The following is a 22666-nucleotide window of genomic DNA, read 5'->3' on the forward strand; positions in this document are numbered from 1 at the left end:
TTTATTTAAGAGAAGCAAGTATCTTTAAGAAGCAGGTCATAGGTGGAAGTCCTCCGAGCTGTGGTTTTAACCTGAGGGGGAAAGCAGTTGGTAGCTGAAATGAGGAAGGGGAGCACAGGGTTCCAGAGGAGGGAAGTCAGTATGATGATAGGGCTTTTGGGGTTTGGGTTTTGGTTTTTTTTTTTTTTTTCCATCAGAAGTGCCTCTGTGGTGCAAGACCAAGAACAGAGAAGACTCTTGTGGAGGCTGGGGCAGTGAGGTAGGTTGTGGCAGGCTTTCTTATTGAGTGGGTGACAGAGGCAGAGGAGTTTTAGAATAGATGGAGAATTGATAGAAAAAAGAATAATCAATGGAAGACCAAGGTGAGAACAGAGGGCTTCAACTTCTCATGGTATAGTGGAATGATTTAGGGACTTTGCAGCAGAAGCTGAGACAAGATGTCAGATGAAGCCAGGTGATGGTCCAAAAAAGGAGGACTTTGTGACAAAGCTTTTACCAAGCAGGTGTTAGCATTGTTGAAACCTTAGGTAAAATAATCTTGAAAGTTCATCTACTTCCCTGAAAGCACCTTCCACAGGCTTCCATTCTGCCTCCAGGTAACCAAATCCCTTCATGAACTGTTACTCTGGGCTGCTGTCCCCCTCCTTTCAAGTCCCTCCTCAAAACTTTTTGGTGTTAAATGTCTTACAAGAAATTAAGTGATTGAATGTAGCTAGACTAAGCTACATATGCATGCGTGGGACAGAACATATTTTTGTAAATCCTAAAAAAAACCCCCCCAGATATCTGTTCCCTTTTCATATATCTTACTCCCGCCTTCTCTGTCTTCCTTTCTGCTTCATCCTTCTGGAATGTAAGAAGGAATTGTGTGTTTTCCCTTGTTGTTGTCCAGTGTGGTAAACGATGCTATAAATAAATAACAATACTTTCTAAATTGTTGAAAGTATCCAAACAGTAAGTGATACAGTAAGACATGACACATCAAATTATGGGAATATTCTGGGCATACTTCTTTCAGCAAATGGAGAGAGGTAATTTGTATTTGATTATAGGTTTTGAGCCTAGCAGTTAAGGAAGAAATTAATAATGGCAAGTACTTTTGGTGAAAATTCATTTTGAAGAAAGCTTTTGAAATAAAGAAAGTCTGAGATCAGATGAACAAGGAAAATTATTTTCTTGAAAAGTCATTTTCAGCAACCTTATGCAGCTGGTAAATAGTGTCTCCTAAGAAGATTATCTAAGAGACCAAGAAGTGCATGAGAATTAGCAGTTAAGGACGCAGTTTTGAATGCATAATGGAGATTATCTGCCCTGATGCAAAGGACAGATGGGACGTACATTAAGAGACTTTTATGGCTAGATCAGGTACTCCTTTTGCTTTACAGCCGTTTAAAGATTTATATATAAAGAGAAAACCAAGTGTGCAAAATCACAAAATGCATTTCAATTAGCAGAGGATTTAAAGAACAAGGAAATTCCCATGATGCATAAAAAGCAAAAGGAAAACAGTGTGCAAATCCATTAACAGCAAGAAAACAGCTTGTAACAAACAATGCAGGGAGAGTTAAGGTATGACTGATTTTGTGTGTGTTAGTCTGTATAAAGAGCTTGACAGATAATTGGCTAAATTAATAGAAACAAACAAACAAAAAAACTGCTAGGAGTGCCCAGAGCACGGAAAAACTGCTAAAAATACAAAGGTAAGGTAAAGTTACTCATGTACAGGACCTGATAAAATCTACCAAAAAATGCTTTAGGATATAGTTGAAATAATCTTTCCACTATTTGAAATTATCTTTGAGAGTTCATAGGTTACAGAGAGAATGCTGAGGATGGGAGATGGGAAGAAATAGCATTTGTATTTAAAACGAGGAGGGGAGAAAGGCCTGGATAATTACAGATAATTTTCTCTAACTTGAATTCTGGGAAATAAGTTTCTAAGTACTTTGGAATTAATTGGGCCCAGGTTGTCTAGAGAAATCATGTCAAATCAATATGCGTTCTTTGTTTGACAGGGCAACTGGATAAGTGGGATAAAGAAGATGTGGAAAGTGGATATTTTGACTAAAGCTTTCATATGTTCAGCAAGTCATTTATATAAGTAATCTACAGTCTAAATATAATTTCCATAAGGTGGGCACATAGTTGATTAAAAAACGTCTAAAACAGAAGTGGTTCATTCTCAAAGAGTGAAGGCATTTAAGTAGACAAGTTCACATGCTTCTTCCTGGACCCAGGTTGACATTAATGACACTAGTCAACGGAGAAAAACCTTAAAAAAATGTGTAGATGACACTGTGCTGGTGGGGCAGGGTCAAAATTCTGGACAACCTTAAATTAAGCAACAGGATGATATTCAGTGAAGACCACTGCAAAGGAGTACAGCTATAATTTTGATTTCTTTTCAAGTGTATAAAGAAATCCATGTGTCTAAACAGTCGTGTGATGAAAATCTCTTGCGTTCTAGTGAATTGCAATGAGTAATAGTCAGCAATATCATATTTTTGTAATCAAAACAAAGGCAGAATCACAGAATGGTTTGGGTTGGAAGGGACCTTTAAAGATCACCCAGTCCACCCCACCTGCCATGGACAGGGACACCTTCCACTAGACCAGGTTGCCCAAAGCGCCATCCAACCTGGCCTTGAGCACTTGGGGCATCTCCAGCTTCTCTGGGCAAACTGTTCCAGTGTCTCACCACCCTCATCATAAAGAATTTCTTCCTTATGTCCAATCTAAATCTACCCTCTTTCAGTTTAAAACCCTCGCCCCTTGTCCTGTCGCTACATACCCTGGTAAAAAGTCCCTCCCCATCCTTCCTGTGGGCCCCCTTTAAGTACTGGAAGGCCGCAAGAAGGTCTCCTCGCAGCCTTCTCTTCTCCAGGCTGAACAACCCCAACTCTCCCAGCCTGGCCTCATAGGAGAGCTGCTCCAGCCCTCGGATCATTTTTGTGGCCTCCTCTGGACCCGCTCCAGCAGGTCCATGTCCTTCTTGTGCTGAGGGCCCCAGAGCTGGGCGCAGGGCTCCAGGTGAGGTCTCACCAGAGCAGAGCAGAGCAGAGGGGCAGAATCCCCTCCCTCGACCTGCTGGCCACGCTGCTGGGGATGCAGCCCAGGGTACAATTCCCTGCATGCAATTTTGGGGCGTGCGGAAGACAGCGCCTATCACTTTCTCCCTCTCTTTGGTACATTGATGCTGCGCCACCATGGCTGGTTTTCAGTGTGCTCTGAGGCAAACGCAGACAACTGGGGAGAATGTGGCAAAGCTGCAAGAACATTAGAAGCTTAGCAACGAGGCGAGGATGGCAGCCCTTCCGATGGTGCCTTAGAGCGCTTACACTCTTCTGTTATAGCTAGTTATTGGTGTGGGGAGGTTATTCCGCTTCTTGAAGTTGTTACAGAGCCTGAGTTTGCGTAATGAAAGTCTAGTCCCACTTGGTGCTTGGACAGTGGTTTGGGAGAGGCAGGCACTTTCTGACTCTTGTCAAGCTGACTGAAAGCTCTCAAGTTGTGGATATTGTTGTGGTGTTCTTGAGCTCATTAATTCTGTTGAGTGGTAGTTTATTATTTTGGGTTCTGTGCTAATGTGGCCACTGCTCAGTTTAAATAAGCTTGCTATTGCGGGTGTGACGTTTGCCTCTTCAGGCTGGTTAGACTTTTCAGAAGCACATTTTTTATCTAAAAATGAGATTTCAAGTTGCTATCTTGTTTACAGATCCTAAGAAGAAAACTACTCAAGTGTGAAAGATGTAGTACCTTTATCTTTAGAAACAGCTGACTATATTAGAGGAATTCGAGGATTTTGTGACCAGCCAGCTTTCTGCAGGCTACCGCTAGTCCTTGAACCATAATCTGAGAATCACTGAACTAAAAAAAATTCTTATTAATCACGACAGCTGGGAGCAAAGCCAAATGCTGGGCCATAACAGTAATAAGTATGCTGCTTATGTTAGATAGAAGTAAATTATTGGCATACTTAAAGTTTTAGAGGTTTGGCAAGTTGATGCATTTTCATCTGAACTTTTTAAATAAATGACTAAAGAGGAAAGATGTTTAGATATCTATTTCTTGCTTTTGTAGCAGATAACTAGACTGAAACTTTTGAAAAACTGTAGTGATTTAAGCTACCCGCCTACAATATTAACTCCCAAAGTAGTGATATTTCTTGGGGTAGGGGAGAGAGTTTGGTGTCACTAAGTATTGCTGAACAAAAACATTTGCTTGGCTTACAGTAGCAGTCCCGAAACAGGAGATTACTCAATGTGTACTGCATCCTAGAAAACAATACAGAGTATTTTTGAATGTCATTGGCTCGGTGTTTGCTAAATTTCTGCTTAAGCTTTAACTATTTTATATAGTTTTATAGTTTGTGTGGTTTTATAATGAAACAGAAGCAGAGCAGATGGACTTGAAGAAAAGGTTTAAAATGTCTTGCATAAGGAGAATTTACTTGGGGAATACGTAATTGGTATAGGCATGGTAAAATGATAATGAATGGAGTGTAGGCATCTGTAAAATAAAGTATGTGGTTGATAATAGCTGCAGATTGGTATATATTAACTACTCTATTTTGAGACCACTTATCTATGGGAAGGTACCCTTGCTTTCAACCTCTTTTGATTTATTCTCCCCTAAATATTTTCCATCAAATTTGAGGTTTATATGTAGCAAGTCTAGATCTACTGTGTTTCTGATTTAAATACACCTTAGAAAGAGTCTGTGGACTGCACTAAGGGACTTGCAGGATGAACTTGTTCACTTTTAGTTGATAATTTGTCCTTCTTAATTAAATATTATTATCCCATGCTGATTAAGTAAACAGTTCAATTGAAATTGAAAAGTGTAAATTCTCTTCTTGAGGCTACAACTGACACTGCTTCTGCGATGTAGTGATTTGCAGCTGGATGCAGGTATAGCCCGTACATCAGGCTGAGCGGTCTGGGAGACCCTCTGACATTTGAAGACGTAACCTCAGTAGTGAACAGGTTGCTTCCCTTTATTTTGACTGACTAGTTCCCCTGAAATTGATAGTCCCACATCTCCTCATGTCACTTAGAATCTATTTGCACCAAACAGAAAAAAAACAAAAAAAAGCTCATTGACCTCAAAGCCAGACTCCCCGAGTCTACACATTTGTGTCTCACTCTGCAGATACACACACTATGGACTAGCAGAATGGCATTCACAAGGCACGTGCCTTTCTTTGACACAGAGGCAGGGTGAAACAGTGCCACAGGGCAAGAAACTGGACTCTACGGGATGCTAATTATTTTTATATGTCCTACTTATTTTTAAAAAACTTGTTCATAAAAAGAATAAAATCTACAGTTGGTTACCACTCTGCTTGCCGGTCGCTGGGCTCGTTGCTTTTGTACTGATTGCTCTGGATACAAGCTGCTGTGAAGAGCGGCTTCGGTTTTGTAATGCCAGTCCAGTATTATTTTAATATCATGCTGTTACTGATATATTTTTCACATCAGGAAATGAAAATGATTTTGATGAAGAGCAGTGCTGGTTTTAGCTGTAAGATAGGATTAGTCTACTTTCCAATTCTTGTTTCTAAACAAAATCAGTGCCAACTGGAAATTATCCAGTTGGTTGAAAAATGACATGGGAGCAGTTTGGTCAGGAATATTTGCTTTTTCACCCTGGGGTTTCTTCCATCTGCCTAATAAAACAATTATATCACTGTAAGACTGAAATTCCCTCATCTGTATCCTGTCGGGTAGTGGACAGTACTAGCGGCTGTTGAGGCAGATAGAAACCATTGGGGCTTTGTCTGCCCTGATGTACCTGATACAGAGCCCGGGTCTGTCATCCCAGGAACTCCTTCTTGGGTGCTGGGAAGCTGCTTACCAAGTCCACACAAAACCTCTCTTCTGGCCTACACAAGCCCAATTTTCTGAAATGTGCTGAATTCCTGATTTCATTAGGTGCTATAACACTATAAAGTTCTAGAGGCTAATTAAGCATTGTGGTATATATTGGAAATTAAAATATGCTGTTGAAATTTTTTCAATTAGGCAGGTAGACCACTCTATAGCATTTCTTTGATATTTCAGCATCTCTGCAGCTTGGGATCCCGGAGTCCTCTACAGACTGTGACCTCTGATGGGGGAGAAAGCAGCCTCTCAAAGTGTAAAAATATTTCAAGCATATGTTTTTTCACTGAAGTTTATTCAAACTGGAAAGCATCTTCAGTTTTTTGTAGGACAATGCTGAAACAGGTGTTACATATCAATACAGAAAGAGCATGGAGGGAAGAGTGTGTCACCGCTGTTTATGCAGATGCTTTCCATCCATTTTCTGCCGTGACCTGCAAAATCAAATTCACAGCTAAACAGCTAAACTTTTCAGAGTGATAACAGTATTAAGATCAATTATACCCAGCAGATTATAGCTCATCCGAGGCTCCTCTGTGGGCACCAAATCAGGGAATGTGGGAGAATGATACACTTGTGGTCTTCTGTAGTTGCCTCTTTCAGCGCAATGCATAATCATTTTAGTCTATGGAAGTTCTGCCATTTGAAGTTAGGAGGAACAGACTGTTACGTGTAGTTATCATCCTTTTTTTTTTTTTTAAATCTATCAATATACATATACACACGCACTGGTGTCTTTCCATTTATGATAGTACAATTCCTGTTGTGAGGAAAATCTATATCCTATGTAGTAATAAAAATTTTTTTCCCCTTTTTTTCTTATAAACAATTAGTGAAGGAAGGACTACAAAGAGCAAAATACGTTAAAAAGAAAATATATACAAAGAATTGGTGAGGAAGATGGATTTTCACTGGCAAGCTACAGAAGGAGACTTTCATGAATCATAAAAGCCTTTTCTGGAAATAATTTTGCTTAAGAGATTGCAGCAGCTCAACATATTTTTTCTGGATCTCTCAATTTAAAAGAGATGTCATAGTTTCTGAACTATGTTTTAAGGATGTTTATTTCACCTTATTTTCCCCTTCCGTTATGCATTTTTTCCCGCTTAGACCATTTCTCTATTTTAAAGTGAAATTAGGAACTAGAACAAGTTAACGTATTTTAGGAAAGCTATATTGATTTCTGTTGTTTAGCGAGATGTGAAGGGGTTTGCTGTACTAACCATGCGCAAAATGCAGAAAGCTGCGGTGTGATGTAAGCACGTGAGCCTGGACCCTCAAATCCTTACGTAGCCCATCAGGTAAAATTTGTTTGAACTGTATTTCTCATCCATTCAGTTACGGTGTGTTGCTCTGTGACAAGCGTGCTGCTATTCTGTCATCTGCACCGAGCTGCTCGTACAAGAGACAGAATAGGTCAGAATATGTCTGAAATGGATCCTAGAAGGGGATTCCCATGTGAGCAGAAAGTTTCCTCTGCGTACACCTTTGCTCTTTTCCAGCCCAGTGATGATTTTTTTTCTTAGTTTTCTTTTTACCTCTTTCTTACATGTTTATTTCTGATGGAAGGTACCTTTATTGAACTTTTTTTGTATACCGTTAGGCTTGAAATGCATTCACAGGTAGTTTATGTAGGTGTGCTACAGACCCCGTGCAGTGGCTTAACCGGAGGCAGCATATTATTGTCCTTGGTGTATCTTCATTGCACAAAGAGACTCCAGTCTTAGAGGCTGTAGCTTCTCGGAGCTGTTCAAATGTATACAGAAAACAGACCTGCTTGAGTAATTTGCAAATGAAGTGTAAGACGGCGAATGACAGATGGTCGAGACAGACTGGCAAGAATAAGAAACAGTCAAATAGTACAGCCAGAGCGTTAGACAGCCGTCACAGTTCTGCAGATTCTGCCCACTAATTGTGGGCTGCAGTGGTGGGGAGGAAGGCAGGAGAGGGCAGCGAGCGGCTCGTTGTTTCATATTTTACTGCAGAGGTGCAAAGTAAGACTAGTGCCTTGAGTGAACACTGACGTCTACATTTTTGTTTCCGTGTAGGCTGTTTTCCTTTGAAGCTACATTTCAGCAGAGATTTTTTTTTTTTACTAAACGTATGAGGATGCGTATTGGGGGGTCAATAGTTTTCCCTCGTACCTTTTTTCAATGGTTAAATAACATTTATGGAGGAGCATGAGATTAGATTCTCTTCTGCTCCCTTGCCTTATTTTTTTAATAGTCACTTTCAAAATAGTCAGTATCCACATAAGTTGAAACTATATTTTTAGTCATGTTAGTGCGGTTGCAGTTGTTGGGGAGAAGGAAGGGAAAAAGCATTCCCCATGACTGTGATGAGAAACAGCTGAAATGCTATAAATGTTGATCACTGTAGGCGAAATAGTAAATCAGGAGTGGGCAAGGCAAGCATTTTATTTGTTTAAACTGTCCCCTGGCTTTTTTCTTGTTTATTTTTCTAGTTTAACGGGGTTGACACAGACAGGGAATGAATAGTATGTATTTTATGGTTGTTTTGCGACATTACAGCTCCAAGAGTATAAATAAAGTTTCGCAGCTCTTAGTGTTCTCTTTATTATATTTCATTCTTGCATTTAGCATTCTGTTCAGTGAGGTCCTGATTCTGCGTCACTGACAGCAACAGAGGTGTCCCCTGACACTTCAACAGGCTCAGTAACAGATTTTTAAGAGACTGAGCATTTTAGAGGCTCTGGTTGGGATTGTTTCTGCTTATGAAAGTAAGATGATGTTCCTGAATTACTTAGGGAAACACCGGTTCTGCTCCCATGGTTGCCCGTAAGTGGGCACTGTGACCATAAGCGAGTCTGTCCTCGCCTCAGTGTCACCATACAGAAGAGACTGGTATACGTCAGAAGGGTTGAGGAGATGAAACATAAGTTGTCAAGATCACTGAAAAATAGTGTAATAAGAAGATGGATATTTATGTAGCTTTTCTTACAGTCCCTAAGTTTCTACAGTTAGTATGAATATTTTTCACATAGCTTCTCATAATGCATAACTTTAATCCTAGGTTCCTACACAAGTTTGACTACCAGTCCCTTACCTATTATTGTTCCCAGCACTTTAGGTTTTTTTGTTTTGGCTTTTCTAGGAGTGCCAGCTATCTGTTCTTATGAGAGGTACTGGCTTGTGTCTACATTAGCATTTTTAGTCTAGGCTGGGATTCTCATGATTCTCATGAGGCAACTTTCCTCTCGATCTTCATTAACTGTGCTTTTCGTTCACATCACAGAGCAGTTCATGAGCTGGATACCTTTCAGATGAATTTAATATAGGAGATGCACTCCAGTAGTGTGGTTAATATGCTCCAACTGCTAATGGGCATTCAGTCCGTGGCACCTGATCAGAAAGTCCTCAGCACCAACTGTTTTGCTGTAGAGCTCCTATTGGAACACCCTTATTGACAGAAACACAACAACTATTGGTAAAAACTAATTAAGGTTGTTTTTCTTCCTCAGCTTTGTTTGCTAAATTACGATAATAGGAACTTTAGGAATTACTGAAATAGGCTGAACATGCAGACAGCAATTTGTTCCTTGTGCTACCAATTAATTGTTGGACTTAAATGTTTGCCGCAATAAGACAAAATCGATAGCCGGTATTGTACTATGTACATTCTTAAATCCAATGCAGATGAGCTCCTTGGGGTTTACTACATACATTATCTACTCATTTATTGTCTGGATTCTTAAAATCAAACAAACAAAAAAAGGCTTTTTTTCAGGAAAGTCTGAATCTTCATGTCTTTGTTATTAGCATTACTTTTATCATTCTAAAGCCAAAATATAAGGCTGCTATTTGGAAAACAGAAATTGCATTAAATCCTCCACAAACCTGTTCTTGCCTTTTTCCCCACTGCCAAATATGATGCAAAAGAGAAAAAAAAGAAAGTATCGAGTGATGTTGCCAGAAAATGGTAGCCAGCACAGGAATCAAAAGTAGCTTCTCAGAGAACAGGGAATGATGCCTCTACAGAACACTCCCTAGTATGGGGGGCGAAACTAATAGATCTAGTCATATAACGTGCACTTGGCCAGCCAGTTTGAAAGACTGCTTCCAGCGTTTCAGGGAGCTAATATGGCATCTAGAACTAGAGTACTTCAAATACGGAGTGTTCAAAAAAGCTGTTGTGGGTGATACAGTAAAATAGCAGTGCTCGTATAAAGAAGAAATGTAAAGCGTGGATTTTTCTTTTAGCTCAATCGTTGGGTGTGAAATTGAATTGAGAAGTCTCCAAACTATATTAAATCACCCCCTTGGCATTGCCACAGGAACAATTTATTTCATCTTGAAGGAGCCTTTGGTTTCCAGATCAGTGGAGCTAAGCAGGAGGAATGTGCGTCACATTGAGGTAAACAGGGATGTGAGCCAGTTAAAAACAGAAAAGGCAACGCAGCAAAATTCTGTGCCCCTGACATTTGTCAGCCTCTTCTGAACTGTGAATGCCGTTTCCATTAAGCTTGGGGCAGATATAATCTCTGTACCTTTTGTTGTGCTGATGAGTTGGAAGCTGAACATAAATTTATTTAGTTCAGCTGATTTTTCAAGAAGCAATTCTGTCTTGTTTTGTTCACCAGGAGGTTTGCAGCGCTGTTGCAGTGCTATCATATCATGCCTTGGTGGACTGTCCTCGTGCAGGAGGACTGGTAGTGAGGGATGGCTCTTGCTGCCTCAGCCCTGGTGTGAGGTGGAACTACCAAGCTTCTTCCACTTTCCTACCTATTTTTGTCATCACAAGTTTTTGTGAGACAATGTATTACAAATGTCTGTACCACACTTGTGTAATATCTGTTATACTTTCTTAAAGTCTCTCTCCAGAACAAGACACTGAATCTGTAAGCAGTAAGCATTATATCAAATATTTCTGCTGTCAGAATGATTTTGGCACGAAATGAAGGCAAAACGCTGGACGCAGCCTTCAGGATCTAAAAGTTCTGTGCAGATGCCTCCCGAACAGCCCTGGTGTGTAAGGGTAACACGGCAGCACGTGGGAGCCGTGGAGCAGGGCTGTGTGCAGGCGTGCTTTGTGGCCAACGTGTTCTGTTTAGGGTTGGTTCGTTGCAAAAAGCAGAGCACCAAGGTCACTTAGCATCACATCTGGAATACAAAATGTGTATTCTTTACACAGTAAAACTTAGAGGTATTAGGACCCCCCCTTAAAATTAACAGGATTGCAATAGGGCAAGCAAATCGGTCTTGATTTAACTGAAGAGAACAAGATTTAATGCATTTTTTAACCTGTCCCTCTCAAAGTCCAACCTTAAAATTTATTTTGACTTATACTGTTTCATTTCATCTTTGGCTCACAACTTACCTGACCTTCAGCCCTTAAAAACAACAGAAAGCCAAGCACAGAACAAACTGCATGAACTGGGGTAGCAAACCTGGGTTGATTTGTTCGTGTACTGAGACAATTGTGCAATTTTGGAAGAGGCTAATTAGTGCTGTGTTTAATATAAATAAATAAACCCAATCTCTTTTCACCCTAGCTCAATGCTCTAATCTAACTTCAGGAAGAGATGAGCAGAACCTTGCACTGAGTTCCAAGGTGAGAAACGCGCTTTTAGACCGTATGGTAACCAGGCCATCATTGCATAGCAATTTGTAATTCTGGTTACCTGACAAAATACCCAGCGTTCCCTGGTTTTTTTCCCCCTTTCAAAATTTCTTACATGCAGAAATGTTACCATCTTAAAATGTATCCTGATGAATGACAGGTGGGAGGGCACATTTTTCTATTGCGTTTTTTGGTTGCTGTTTCCACCTACAGGATTGTATGAGGGATGCCATTTGATAACAGAAGAAACTTTCTGCAAACCGACATTCAGACAGTAGTATTCAGTCTGAATACTTTATTCAAAAAAATACCCTGTCCCCCTGGTAAGGAGGGAGTAGGAAGATCTCACACTCTTGGCTACAGGTACCTTCAGTGAAATGTAAAATAAAAAGCTAGGACTTGGAGACCTGTGCCTTAAAGTGATCTGCAAATGATAAATTTGTACTTTATTCTCCTGCCATTTCTTAAAGGCATGAGGACAAGACCATGGGAGCTCTTTATTGATCATCATCGTAATTGGTTTAAAATACTTTCTCCCTTTTCAACACTCCTGGAATTTTAACTGAGACTCAATAGTGCTTTTTCATATGTACTTCCAAAGTTTCCTAGTAAGTTTTACCTTTTTAGAAACAGAATTTGATCATTGATTGGGCTGGTGTTTACACTGGCTACTTGCAGGAGTTCTTTCCATTTAAGGAATTTTCCCATGTGAGTTATATCAAGCTGCTTGCTTGTTTTCTGTGGCTCATGAAATAATTGTTAAAAGCACTTGAGGTGAACCCAGGTTTTTTTGACTTTCAGAACTACAGAAATGCATACTGCTATCCTGTAATCTTTCCTTCCTATCCTTTTCATGAAAGTAATTAGCCTTTTTGCTACTTGTGGGCCACTGGCATTTTGAAATTTTATGGGTCTAGTGCTAAACAACCTCCTCAATTTGAGCCTAAATCTTTTAATGAGCAGTCTTTGTTTCATACCAATACTCTTGGTTATTTTAATTCGGATAATCCCTTTCCCTTCACATCCTTTACTGATTTCCTTATACTTAGATACAGCAGGAAACACGTTGTACCTTAGTTTCTGTTTCCCAAGGCAAGGTCATTTACCTTTACCTCCTGTGATAGGCTCACCCCTTCTCTGACCATCCTTGCAGTCGTCTTCTGTTGCTCTTCCAGCTTGCCTCCATCTTCCTTAATCCTGGGTGAGAAGAGCCATACACAATATCCAGACTAGGTCATTACAGTATCCTTCATGTGGCATTGACATATCCCAATCCTGAAATTACTTCCAGCTGATATTTTCTAGCCTTCCATATTGGTGGTTTGTTGTTTTTTTTTAAAAAAATGTGTGCCACTTTAGTGACTCCTTTATTCCCCCTAGAATTAACCAGTATGCCCATTGTCTTTGCTATAAACAGGGAATTAATCTGTTGATAGAATGTGTTCGTTACTAGACTCTCTGAGGCACGGCCTCATTTGTTCTATCAAATTCCATGTTTCTTCTTGTGCCGCACGTGAGATCTGCAGTGTTGCAGCCAGCGTGGCTATGTGGAAATAGAAAACATTCAACTCTGAGATATGAGTTTATTTCTTACAGGAAAATTTATATCTGGTACAGAACTAATTTCAGGGAAAACATATTTCGTAATTGTAAATTATATCTCAGTTTCCCTATTGTATACAGTTAGTTCCTTGGATTATCTTTTACATAAACGAACAGGAAAATTAAAATGGGAAAAAAGCTTGCTTTATTCGCTTGTATACCTCTAGGAAAAAGGAGTAGACTGAAGTTTCAAATCACAGCCATCTCCTAAATCAAATGTGTAACAAGGGTGATAATGAGCGTAAACACACTGAATAATAAAATGTGATTTGTGTTCTGAGTTCTAGGGCTCTAATCCAAAGCTCACTGATGTCTGTGGAAAGACTTCCATTGATTTGAGTTAGGCCTTGGCTTTTGTCCTGAATGAACACAATACCAGTGGAGCTATTCATGAAAGAAATGTTTGGAAATAAATCACAGGAACTTGCTGTGCTGGAACCCAATTCACTTGCTAATTCAGGCAGTCATGTTTTACAACGCTCCTTGCGTTGATACTTTGTCATAGTCCCTCGCATGAACTAACCAAATTCAATCTTAAAAAAAATCTTTTGCCGCTGCTGCTGTAATTGGAAGGTTGTTTCTGGATCATTACTCTGATGTTTGAAACCTTCTTTAACTTCTAGCCTAAACCTATTTATGCCAATTGTTTCCACTTGTTTTATGCCAACATAGTCTTTTAGTCTTTATACAGTATACTTTGTCTTTACACAGTTCTGGTAAACTACTGATGATTGTCCCATCTCCTCTCAGGCTTTGCTTTGTTTTGTTTTGCTAAATAAGCCAAGCATTTTCATTTCTTATTCAGTAAGTTCTTCATTCCCTGTAGCCTTTATCTGAATCTGTTCCAAATTGGCTTAATATGTCTGGGATACAGACAACAAAACCTGCATTTTTAATGAGGTGTAATAGTGTTCTATATAAAGTTGTTGCCACGTTCCTTGCTTTAGTGGAAATACTTTTCTGGATGCATGCAGTATTTTGTTTGCCTCCTTATGGCTGCATTTCACTGATCACTTTTATCGTGTGACTTGCAGGATCGTGGTTCCCAGGTGAGCTCCCATTTAGTAGTAGAAATAGCCTTTAGTCCGGGAGTGCATGGCTCTGCCTTTGTACTCTGAGGCTTTTAGCTTGTGTCTTACTCCAGTGCTCATTTCTTCCTTGCATGGTGCTCTGTTTGTCCTCTGCACTGGCTGTCATAAATGATAGCAATCGAGCTTGAGTAATCAGCAGCCTTAATTAGTATATTCCTACTTTGTGCTAATTTTGTTAATTAAAAAAAGAACTCGAGAAACTGCTAGAGGTGGTGAATGATGGGTGATGGGAGCTGACTTAAGGTGACAGGAAAGAACTGGGGAAGGGTGCCCAGTGTTGGGCAAAGGAATAGCGAGATGAAGAGAGGGCACGGAGCCCATGAGGGAGAAGGGAGAACTTCTGCAGCATTGGTCAAATGAAGGCTACTCACGTTTGCCAGAGCATCAATTGGGTCTCACAGAGATGTACTTGGGATGGATGAAGACATGCCAAAATCCCAGAAATAAATGCGTCACTCATGACTTTCTGCATTTTGACTTTTTAAGAGTAGCAACACTGCTGCTTAACTGTGGTCCTTCCTTTTTTTTTTCAGGAGTTTTCAAAGTATTCTGAAAGTTTAAAGACTTCCTTTCTAAAAGCGTCTTAAAAATACTGAATCCTAAAAGCGCTTTAAAAGTTCTGAATTGAGAGGATTATGAGTCTTGAATAATTTATCCACAAAACTTGAAAGGGAGAGAATTTGCTTAGGTCTTTAAAATGTATATGATACATTTTCTTATAGATTGGAATGACTCTGAAAGACTTTTATCCAGATAAGTACATTCAGCAGATATTAGAAGTCACAGGCAATAGCAATTAAGGCATAAGGCGTTTCTTGGGAATTAATATCAAGCTGGGAGGAGTTGGGATGGCTCAAGATGCAGCTGAGGGCCATTAACTGCAGTTGATGATTAATGACCTCTGCTGAGGTCATTATTATTATCAGCTGAAAATGTAGAAAAATTCAAAGGTATGGATCTTTTTAATGGGAAATGCAGTTTCAGTCGGTGCAGCAGATGTGTCCCCACTGTGGATAGACTGCCCTGTATTCATATCAAATAGAGGGCTTCATTTCCCTCCTCCCCTCGGCATTTTTAGGAGTGTTAATCACAGCTGTATCTCTAAAGCTGCGCTGGTATCAAATTGAAAAGTAAGCAGAATAAAGTCCATCGCTCTTTAATGTTCTCCCAGTATTACATTTGGCGTCCAGTACTTAGTCAGCTTTATTTAGAGATACTCCCATCTGTCCCTTTCGGTGCCTATTGAGAGTGCATCTCAGTATTGTCCAGAAATGTGCCCAGAACATTCCTTGTGCTCGCTGTTCTTGGACCCACGTTCGAAATCACGTCCTCCCTTCTTTTGCGTTACGGCCCTAACCAAGACCTAGGTGCCATGTTGTCGCGTTTGCTGTGCACAAAGAGGGCAGGCACACAGGACTGGCCGATGCGAGAAAATACTGCTGTGTCAATACAGGGAGAATCTGGTTCCTAATAAATAGCCAGTCGTAATAGGTACTTACTTCCCAGCGTCCATGCGTGGTTTCTTTCGCGGTTGGTGAAATATCTTTTTTTTATATGATGAATGATTTCATTGTTGACTTGTGGGGAAGCTGAGAGCTACTACAGGGGACTACTAGGAAATGTTCACCTTGCTGCTTATTTTTAGCTTATGTGACTTCTGTTATAATACCTTGATCATCTCATGTGTGTATACATACATAAAAAATATACATACCTTGGTATCGCTCATATATATTTATGTATTTAAGTTTGTTTACTTCAAGGTGCTTTTTAAAAAAAAATACTGAAGAAGTCTGAAATAAGGTAATATAGGTAACATAAAGACATTTATACGCTTTAATTAGGTAGTCACTATTATTTGTTATTTCGATTATAGAGAGTACTGCATGTTGCTGAACGCTGCGTAAGTCCTACTTTGCACATACGCTGATCCCCCGAACCTTTCTCTCCCTTCCGCCAGCCCTCTTCCCCTGGTCATTGTGAAGGTTGTAGCATCAAAATTCCCAGCAGGACAGGACTGAGATGACTGCTGCTCTTGGCTGACCTTTATACAAATGTCACTGGATGTAGACTTCTGCTTAGGAAAATGGAATTTTGCAAAATTGTAAGCAAAGCAGTTAAAAAACATAACTCAGGTGTGAAATGTTGACAATTTAAACGTTAGGTGGTATGACTAGACCCGCTTGTACAAACCTATCAACTTCACGCTGTTTGTGAGATTACTGCGTGCCATTATTCACCTTCAACCAAACCGCTGAGCTCTCTCCTCTCTTCTTTTTTTTTTTTTTTAATCCCCCCCTCCTCCAAAGTATCTCCTGTGGTGAGAGGAAGAGGTGAGTGAGGTCAAGCGAAATGAAATGAAAATCATGAAAGCTTAATAGACCACAGGGAGGTTCCTTTGAAAGCGTGCCAGAGATGGAATATCAGTTATGGGGAAGAAGACCGCAGAGTTGGCAGTGAATGAAAGGAGATCTGGTACATGTGCATTAGTGTTTCATACTCCTTGCTATGAAACTAGTCTGTTTTCCTACTTAACTCTTTAACAAATGTATCGTGCAGACAGCAGGCACTGCCACAGTGCTATTAGTGCTCCCTGATGCAGCTTCACTGTGCTTCAAGATACATTTTTCTAAGAAGTTCTGTATTCTTTGTCTTGCTTGTAAGATCAACAGATGAGAACTGAAGTATTGATGAGATTACATAAATTGCATTTTCTATTTCATCTTCTGCAGCCTCTACCTGTTGTCTGCTCTAAGGGTTAAGAAATGGTTTTCCTTGATGAGAAGAAAAGAAGTTATGTTTTAAAACATGTAAAAATGTGCTTACTTGCAGATATATCAAAGAAAATGGCAGTTTATTGTAATTATACAAACACCTGACATAATAGCCCTCAGTGTATGAAATGCTGTAGCAAATAATCTCAAACACTGGTTTTTTTTCAGGATAAACAACTCTTAAAAGAAGGGGCTTTGCTCTGGCTGATTCACCATCTTCTAAGACTTCAAGTCCTGGCTGCAGTAATTAAAATGCTAGGACTTGATGTGAGACTCACTGGATGGCAGTCTAAAATCTGAGTCAACGCAAAGGCTAGACTAAATGATAACTGCTCCCTTTCAGTCTTAACATTTTATGAATTTATGCTTGTGTGAACAAAAAGACCTGTGCAAGCGTGTCAGAATTGATTTAAGGACTTTGGTTTTATTTGATGATGTGGAACTAGTCCTTTGTGCACATGGTTTACAAGAGAAATTGCAGAGAGAGTCTGATCCTCCAATGCTGCTAATGTATCTTGAATTTCTGTTGATCTCTAGGTCCATAGACGTGGTACGCTTCAGACCTTTCTTTTACAATGTTAAAATATCCGTATTTGTGTCATGCACTTTTCAACATGGAGTTCTACAGCTAAACATTTTTAAGCCTGAAATTTGTCTTTGGGACAGGTCACTGTTTTCAGTTACCTAATTTCTTCCCTGCTGCTACAGGAACTCTCAAGAAACGAGTGTATATCTGTGCTAAGTATTTAAATGACAAAACATCCAGAAAAACATAACATGCAGTACAAAATGACCCTGCAGTGTTGATGTGAATGTAACCCTCAGTTACAGCAGGCCTGACTCTGTCTGCTGACTCCATTGTAATTCAGCACAATGTTTGCTTTTGTACAGATGAGACCACGGTTGTCTGGTATTTTCAGTCATATGCCCTTTTCAGCTTCATTTCATAAGTCACTGTTGCAGTTTTGCTCAACTTTTATGAGAAGTTCAATAGCTGCTGGGTTCTCAGTTTGAAGACTCCTTCCCACAAACATTTTGCACGGTTCAGCACTTCCAGACCAGCGCTTTCCTTAGTTTGTTTTCACAGAGCCTTTTTTACTCTATGGACACGCACCCCCAAAGGCCACAGGCTGAAACCTCCTGGTTAAACAGTTGTCATCAAGTTTCAGACTATCCTTTGACCAGTCTAATGTGACAGAGCACAAAGTTAATCTTCAGCATTATTTCTTTTTCATTTGCAGGAAAAATTTGAAGGCTTGTTCCGTGCCTATGATGACTGTGTGACATTCCAGCTCTTTAAAAGCTTCAGGCGTGTGCGGATAAATTTTAGTAGTCCCAAATCAGCTGCTCGTGCCAGAATAGAGCTGCATGAAACACAGTTCAGAGGGAAGAAGCTAAAGTTGTATTTTGCACAGGTAATGAAATCTGGTATCTACTTCTATGTTAGTGCATAGCTTTTATCGAAATACTGCACAGTAGCACTGAATAAAAGTAATAAAGGTTTCTCCCAGTCTCTCTGCTAAAAGATTACTCAGACATCCTTAGGTTGCCTGAGCTGCAGCTGCCCAGTGGGTCTGCAGTAAATTTAAAGGACCACTTAGGACCCAAGTTGCTTATTCAGCACACAGAAGTTACATAGCTTAGAACTGATTTACAACATGGAGTATTTTCTGTGAGTAACTCTCTAAACTAGCCATAAAAAAAGCACTAATGTAAAGTATCATAAGTTCATTAAAAAAATAGGGCTGAATTACTTATTTCTGCAACCCTAAGCCACAGTCAGGCTTCCTCCTGCCTTTTTTTTTTTTTTTTCTTACTGAATACATGTTCAAAGTTTCTAAAAGGAATTCAGTAAGTTCAAGTAAAAGGGAGAAGGTAGGGGGAGAAGAATACCCCCAGCCTGGGGGCATAGGGGGTTATATCCATCTGTTGGAAGTGTCAGATGGGGGTTTCAATTCTTCTTGGGGTGAGAGAACCCACATGTCCCACAGCCCCGGCCAGGATATAGAAAGGTGAAGGAGGTTGAGAACCTGACCACCACCTCTTCTGAATGTATTTTAATAAATTGCTGTGGCCCCTGTGGCTTACGGGGTACTCACTAGTGCTTATAAGCAACATAAGTGCGCTTTAAGCTGCCACATGGGTCCTTCAGAGGTCTTAGGTTAAGGGCAGGCTCATTTGAAGCTATCAGTCACGCCTAAGAGGCAGTGAAATTTTGAGCCTCTACAGCCTGGCCAGATTAGGAGCTGTTTAGAGCCTAGGCAGAAGCAGAACCCGAGGAAGATGGGAAACTAGAGCTGTGAAAAAAACAATATGCTTAATGGGTTAGATGAGTTCAGAAGATCTTACAGCTGGATTTAGGTGTTGACAATCTACCTCAGTCCCATTTTATATGCCTTAATCTCCTAGATCTGGCTCTGATTTTTTTCTGAAAGGTTTCAAAACCTGCTGTTAAGCAGACCTGAGAATCATTTCAGTCTAACTGCACAATCAAGAGGTTAATAGGAAACTTGGGATAACACAAGAAAAAGAAAAATGTGCATAATAGTGATTAGTCTCCATATCTAAGCTGATTTCCTGCAAAGCCGTTTAGGTATCTGCACTATGCTCTCCAGTACATGCAGTCTTAAAAGAGCTTATTGGTTGTGTCCAGGGAAAGAATATGTGGAAGCGGCACAGTGTCTGGAGCAGTGTATGTTTATACAGACCTGATCCAGGCTGAATAAGCACTTCCAGAACTAGAAGTTCTGGGGAACATGGAGTTGAGAGACCCGAACTGGCTCTTTGCAAAACCCACTGTGGTATAGCAGGGTGCTAGCTCAGGCTTGCTGTCATGCAAATGCAGTTTATTGCTTTTGGGCTTGAACTGGTTGTAACCTTGCTCAGGTATGGCTGTAGTAGAATTCATTTCTGTTGAGACTTCTTTAATATAGCAGAAAAAAGCAGGAATTAAACTACATCATTTAAGATGGAAATAAAATGAGAACAATTAGTTGCAAATTACTAAGGAACGTGATAGATTCTTTCATCGCTTCAGCTAAAGAAACCAAATCTTAGAAACCTTTCTGAAGTTACTGATAAGGCTTTGGTGCAGGAGTTACTGGTTTCTTGTCTAATGTCTGTTTTTATTTAGGAGTTTAGGCCAGTAGATCACAACAATATCTTTTCAGCCTCGAAAATCTCTGAAGTAGCAGCTGCGGATACCAAAGCTTTACATTTATCCTCAGAGAACATATACAATAGGCACAAACATTGTAGCTTTGCTCATATAACAGCTCCCCACAGTGTATTTACTGTAGAAGAACCATCTGTAAGGTTGAGATGAAACTCATCTCCAGGCCTTCTCTGCTGAGACTGACGCTGAAACCCTGCCTGGGTGGCATTTGGTATTAGAAGCGTATGATTTGAGTAATCATTCCATTTACCCATCCTATACTAAACAATGTATTTGTTATGCTTTAAAGATTCAGACCTCTGAGACAGATGGAGACAAGCTTCATTTGGCACCACCACAGCCTGCGAAACAGTTTCTCATCTCGCCTCCAGCCTCCCCACCTGTAGGGTGGCAACCCATAGATGATGCAACACCTGTCATCAACTATGACCTCCTTTATGCTGTTTCTAAGCTAGGACCAGGTAAGCTTGTGGTCCTTGTGTGAAAATGTGTCAGAAAAAGCGGACGAGAAATAGCGGTATAGAGAATAACTGTGGAGGAAGTTGCGGTAAAGCCTGTAAGTTGCATTAAAGCTTTGGATTTAAGTTGATGCATGTCAACTGGTTCTTTGCTTAAGAATGAGTTTTACCATATGTACATACAGAATTATATCTTGTCTGCAGCTTGTGAATGCTATTTGACTGAATAGCAGATCAAAGCTTCTTTACACAATTCATTATGCTTGAGTTTGTGCTTAGATGAGACAGCTGATGGTTTATGTGGGGACCGGACAAATGCTTGTCCATGAACTTGAGGAGTTTTTGCTTTAAATCGCATCTGCTTGGTACTGCTTTTCAAGATGCAAAATACCTCATCAAATGTTTAGGCATCACTGCACCTCCACCAGAGTGGAGAATCTCTCATGTTAACAAGTTTGTCGAGAGAGAGAACTACCGTTCCCCAGTCCTGACAGGATTGCTCTGCTGGGACTGCCCATTTGCTGTTGAAAACTGTATGGGAACTGAATGGGATAAGTTGTAGCCTCTATCAAAATAGGGTGGATGTCAATGGATAATGCAGATAGACTTTATTTTGTCTTTCTATCTTCAGCTAATGCCAGGAATTGAAGCTAGTTGGGATTTTCAAAACAATGCTTTCCCTTAGAAAATGCTCATCTGATGAAACCTCAGCTTTTCGGAGGAGAAGATTACTTTTGATTTAATTAAGTAATCTTTACAGATAGTTTTCTTTCAAAGGTGTTAGAGCATCCTCTTTTAAAATTTCCAAAACGGAAAAGGTTGCAGTTTCAGGTCTAAGCAGTATCATTTAGAAATTAAGTATAATTTACATTCGTACACCATAAGAAAAAATAGCTTGTTCGATTATTTTCATATTGAAATAAAACACTTCAGATCCAATCTAATAACAGCTGGGGGGCTGAGTTCATGAAAATTTATCAGAGTTTATTTTCAAAATTCTTGTGGGATGAGAGAATTTTTTTCTCCCCAGCTGTACCGAAGATGCTGCTTTCTTGTTCTGAGACTAGCTTCCAGTTGCAGACATCTTATCACTGGGGCTTTTGTGTAACTGCACCAGAGTAACCCAGAGCTGAAGTGCGTGGGGTGCAGGAAGAGATGTTTCGTGATTCACAAGGTTTACAGGATCATATCTTTTTCACATGGGATCTCTCACAGGGGGAAAATATGTATCAGGAGAACATCAGAGATTCCTGTGTTTTATTCCCTTTCAGCAGGAAAGCCCATAGAAAAGGGCTGTCAGGTGTAGCACTTCAAACTATATTGCATATTATTATTTCCAGAATTGATGCTTTGCTTCTGAAGTGCTGAATGAAAGAAAAACAAAACCCTCTTTTTTTTTTTCCTTTGATGCGGTAGTGTTATAAATGGAAACATGTAAACAAATTCCCTAGCTAGCTGGGTAATAAATCAATTCCTGTTCTAGAGCAGTGGAATGTGAAATATCACTCATTGTCCCACACTCTGGGACAGCTTTGCGTGAAGGTCATATTCACCCGTATTTAAGGAGCCTGCAGGGAGCAATATGAAAAGTCATTGTGTGCTCTCTTCTTTCTATTTTTAGGACTTGTTAGAGAGATCAATTTTAGTTAACTGCAGTGGCGGTTTTAAAATAGTGTTGCAGTTCTCAGTTGTGCATTTACTATGTTTAGATTTTCATTGAAAAACACATCCCACCAAAACTCATTTCTCAGTATCACATTGGTAAAACATACTGCTGTACATCAAGTAACACTGTTAGCCTCAGCTAAGATTTTTTTTCATTCAAAAAACACAATTAAAAAATGTAACTATGGCTTACCAGCTATCAGAAAATACTCACTGGCACAGTTGTTTACAGAACCCTGAATGTTAGAGCCTGACTTCTATGTCTTTTAACTCGTGAGGAATCTTTGCTGTATTAAATACACTGATTTGGTAAGATTAATATCTGAGGACCAGGCAAACTTGTAAATAGTGAACAGCTTCTTTGTATGTCCTCAGTACAGGATGAGTTTTACTGACCTACTTCGCTGGGAATGTAAGATACACCACTTGGACACAGACC

General features: G+C 39.9%; 1 protein-coding gene across 2 annotated transcripts in view; it reads left to right on the top strand.

Annotated features, from left to right (window-relative positions):
• Positions 1 to 22666, top strand: part of RCAN2 (regulator of calcineurin 2) — an 82800-nt gene that overhangs the window by 52818 nt on the left and 7316 nt on the right. For both annotated transcript variants that reach the window (XM_075707169.1, XM_075707170.1), the window contains exons 2-3: positions 18171 to 18344; positions 20394 to 20565. In XM_075707169.1, coding sequence (XP_075563284.1) covers positions 18171 to 18344; positions 20394 to 20565 — 346 coding nt within the window. The remainder of the gene's footprint in view (positions 1 to 18170; positions 18345 to 20393; positions 20566 to 22666) is intronic.

Source organism: Pelecanus crispus, chromosome 3, assembly GCF_030463565.1.
Source record: "Pelecanus crispus isolate bPelCri1 chromosome 3, bPelCri1.pri, whole genome shotgun sequence".
In the NCBI taxonomy this organism is placed as follows: domain Eukaryota; kingdom Metazoa; phylum Chordata; class Aves; order Pelecaniformes; family Pelecanidae; genus Pelecanus; species Pelecanus crispus.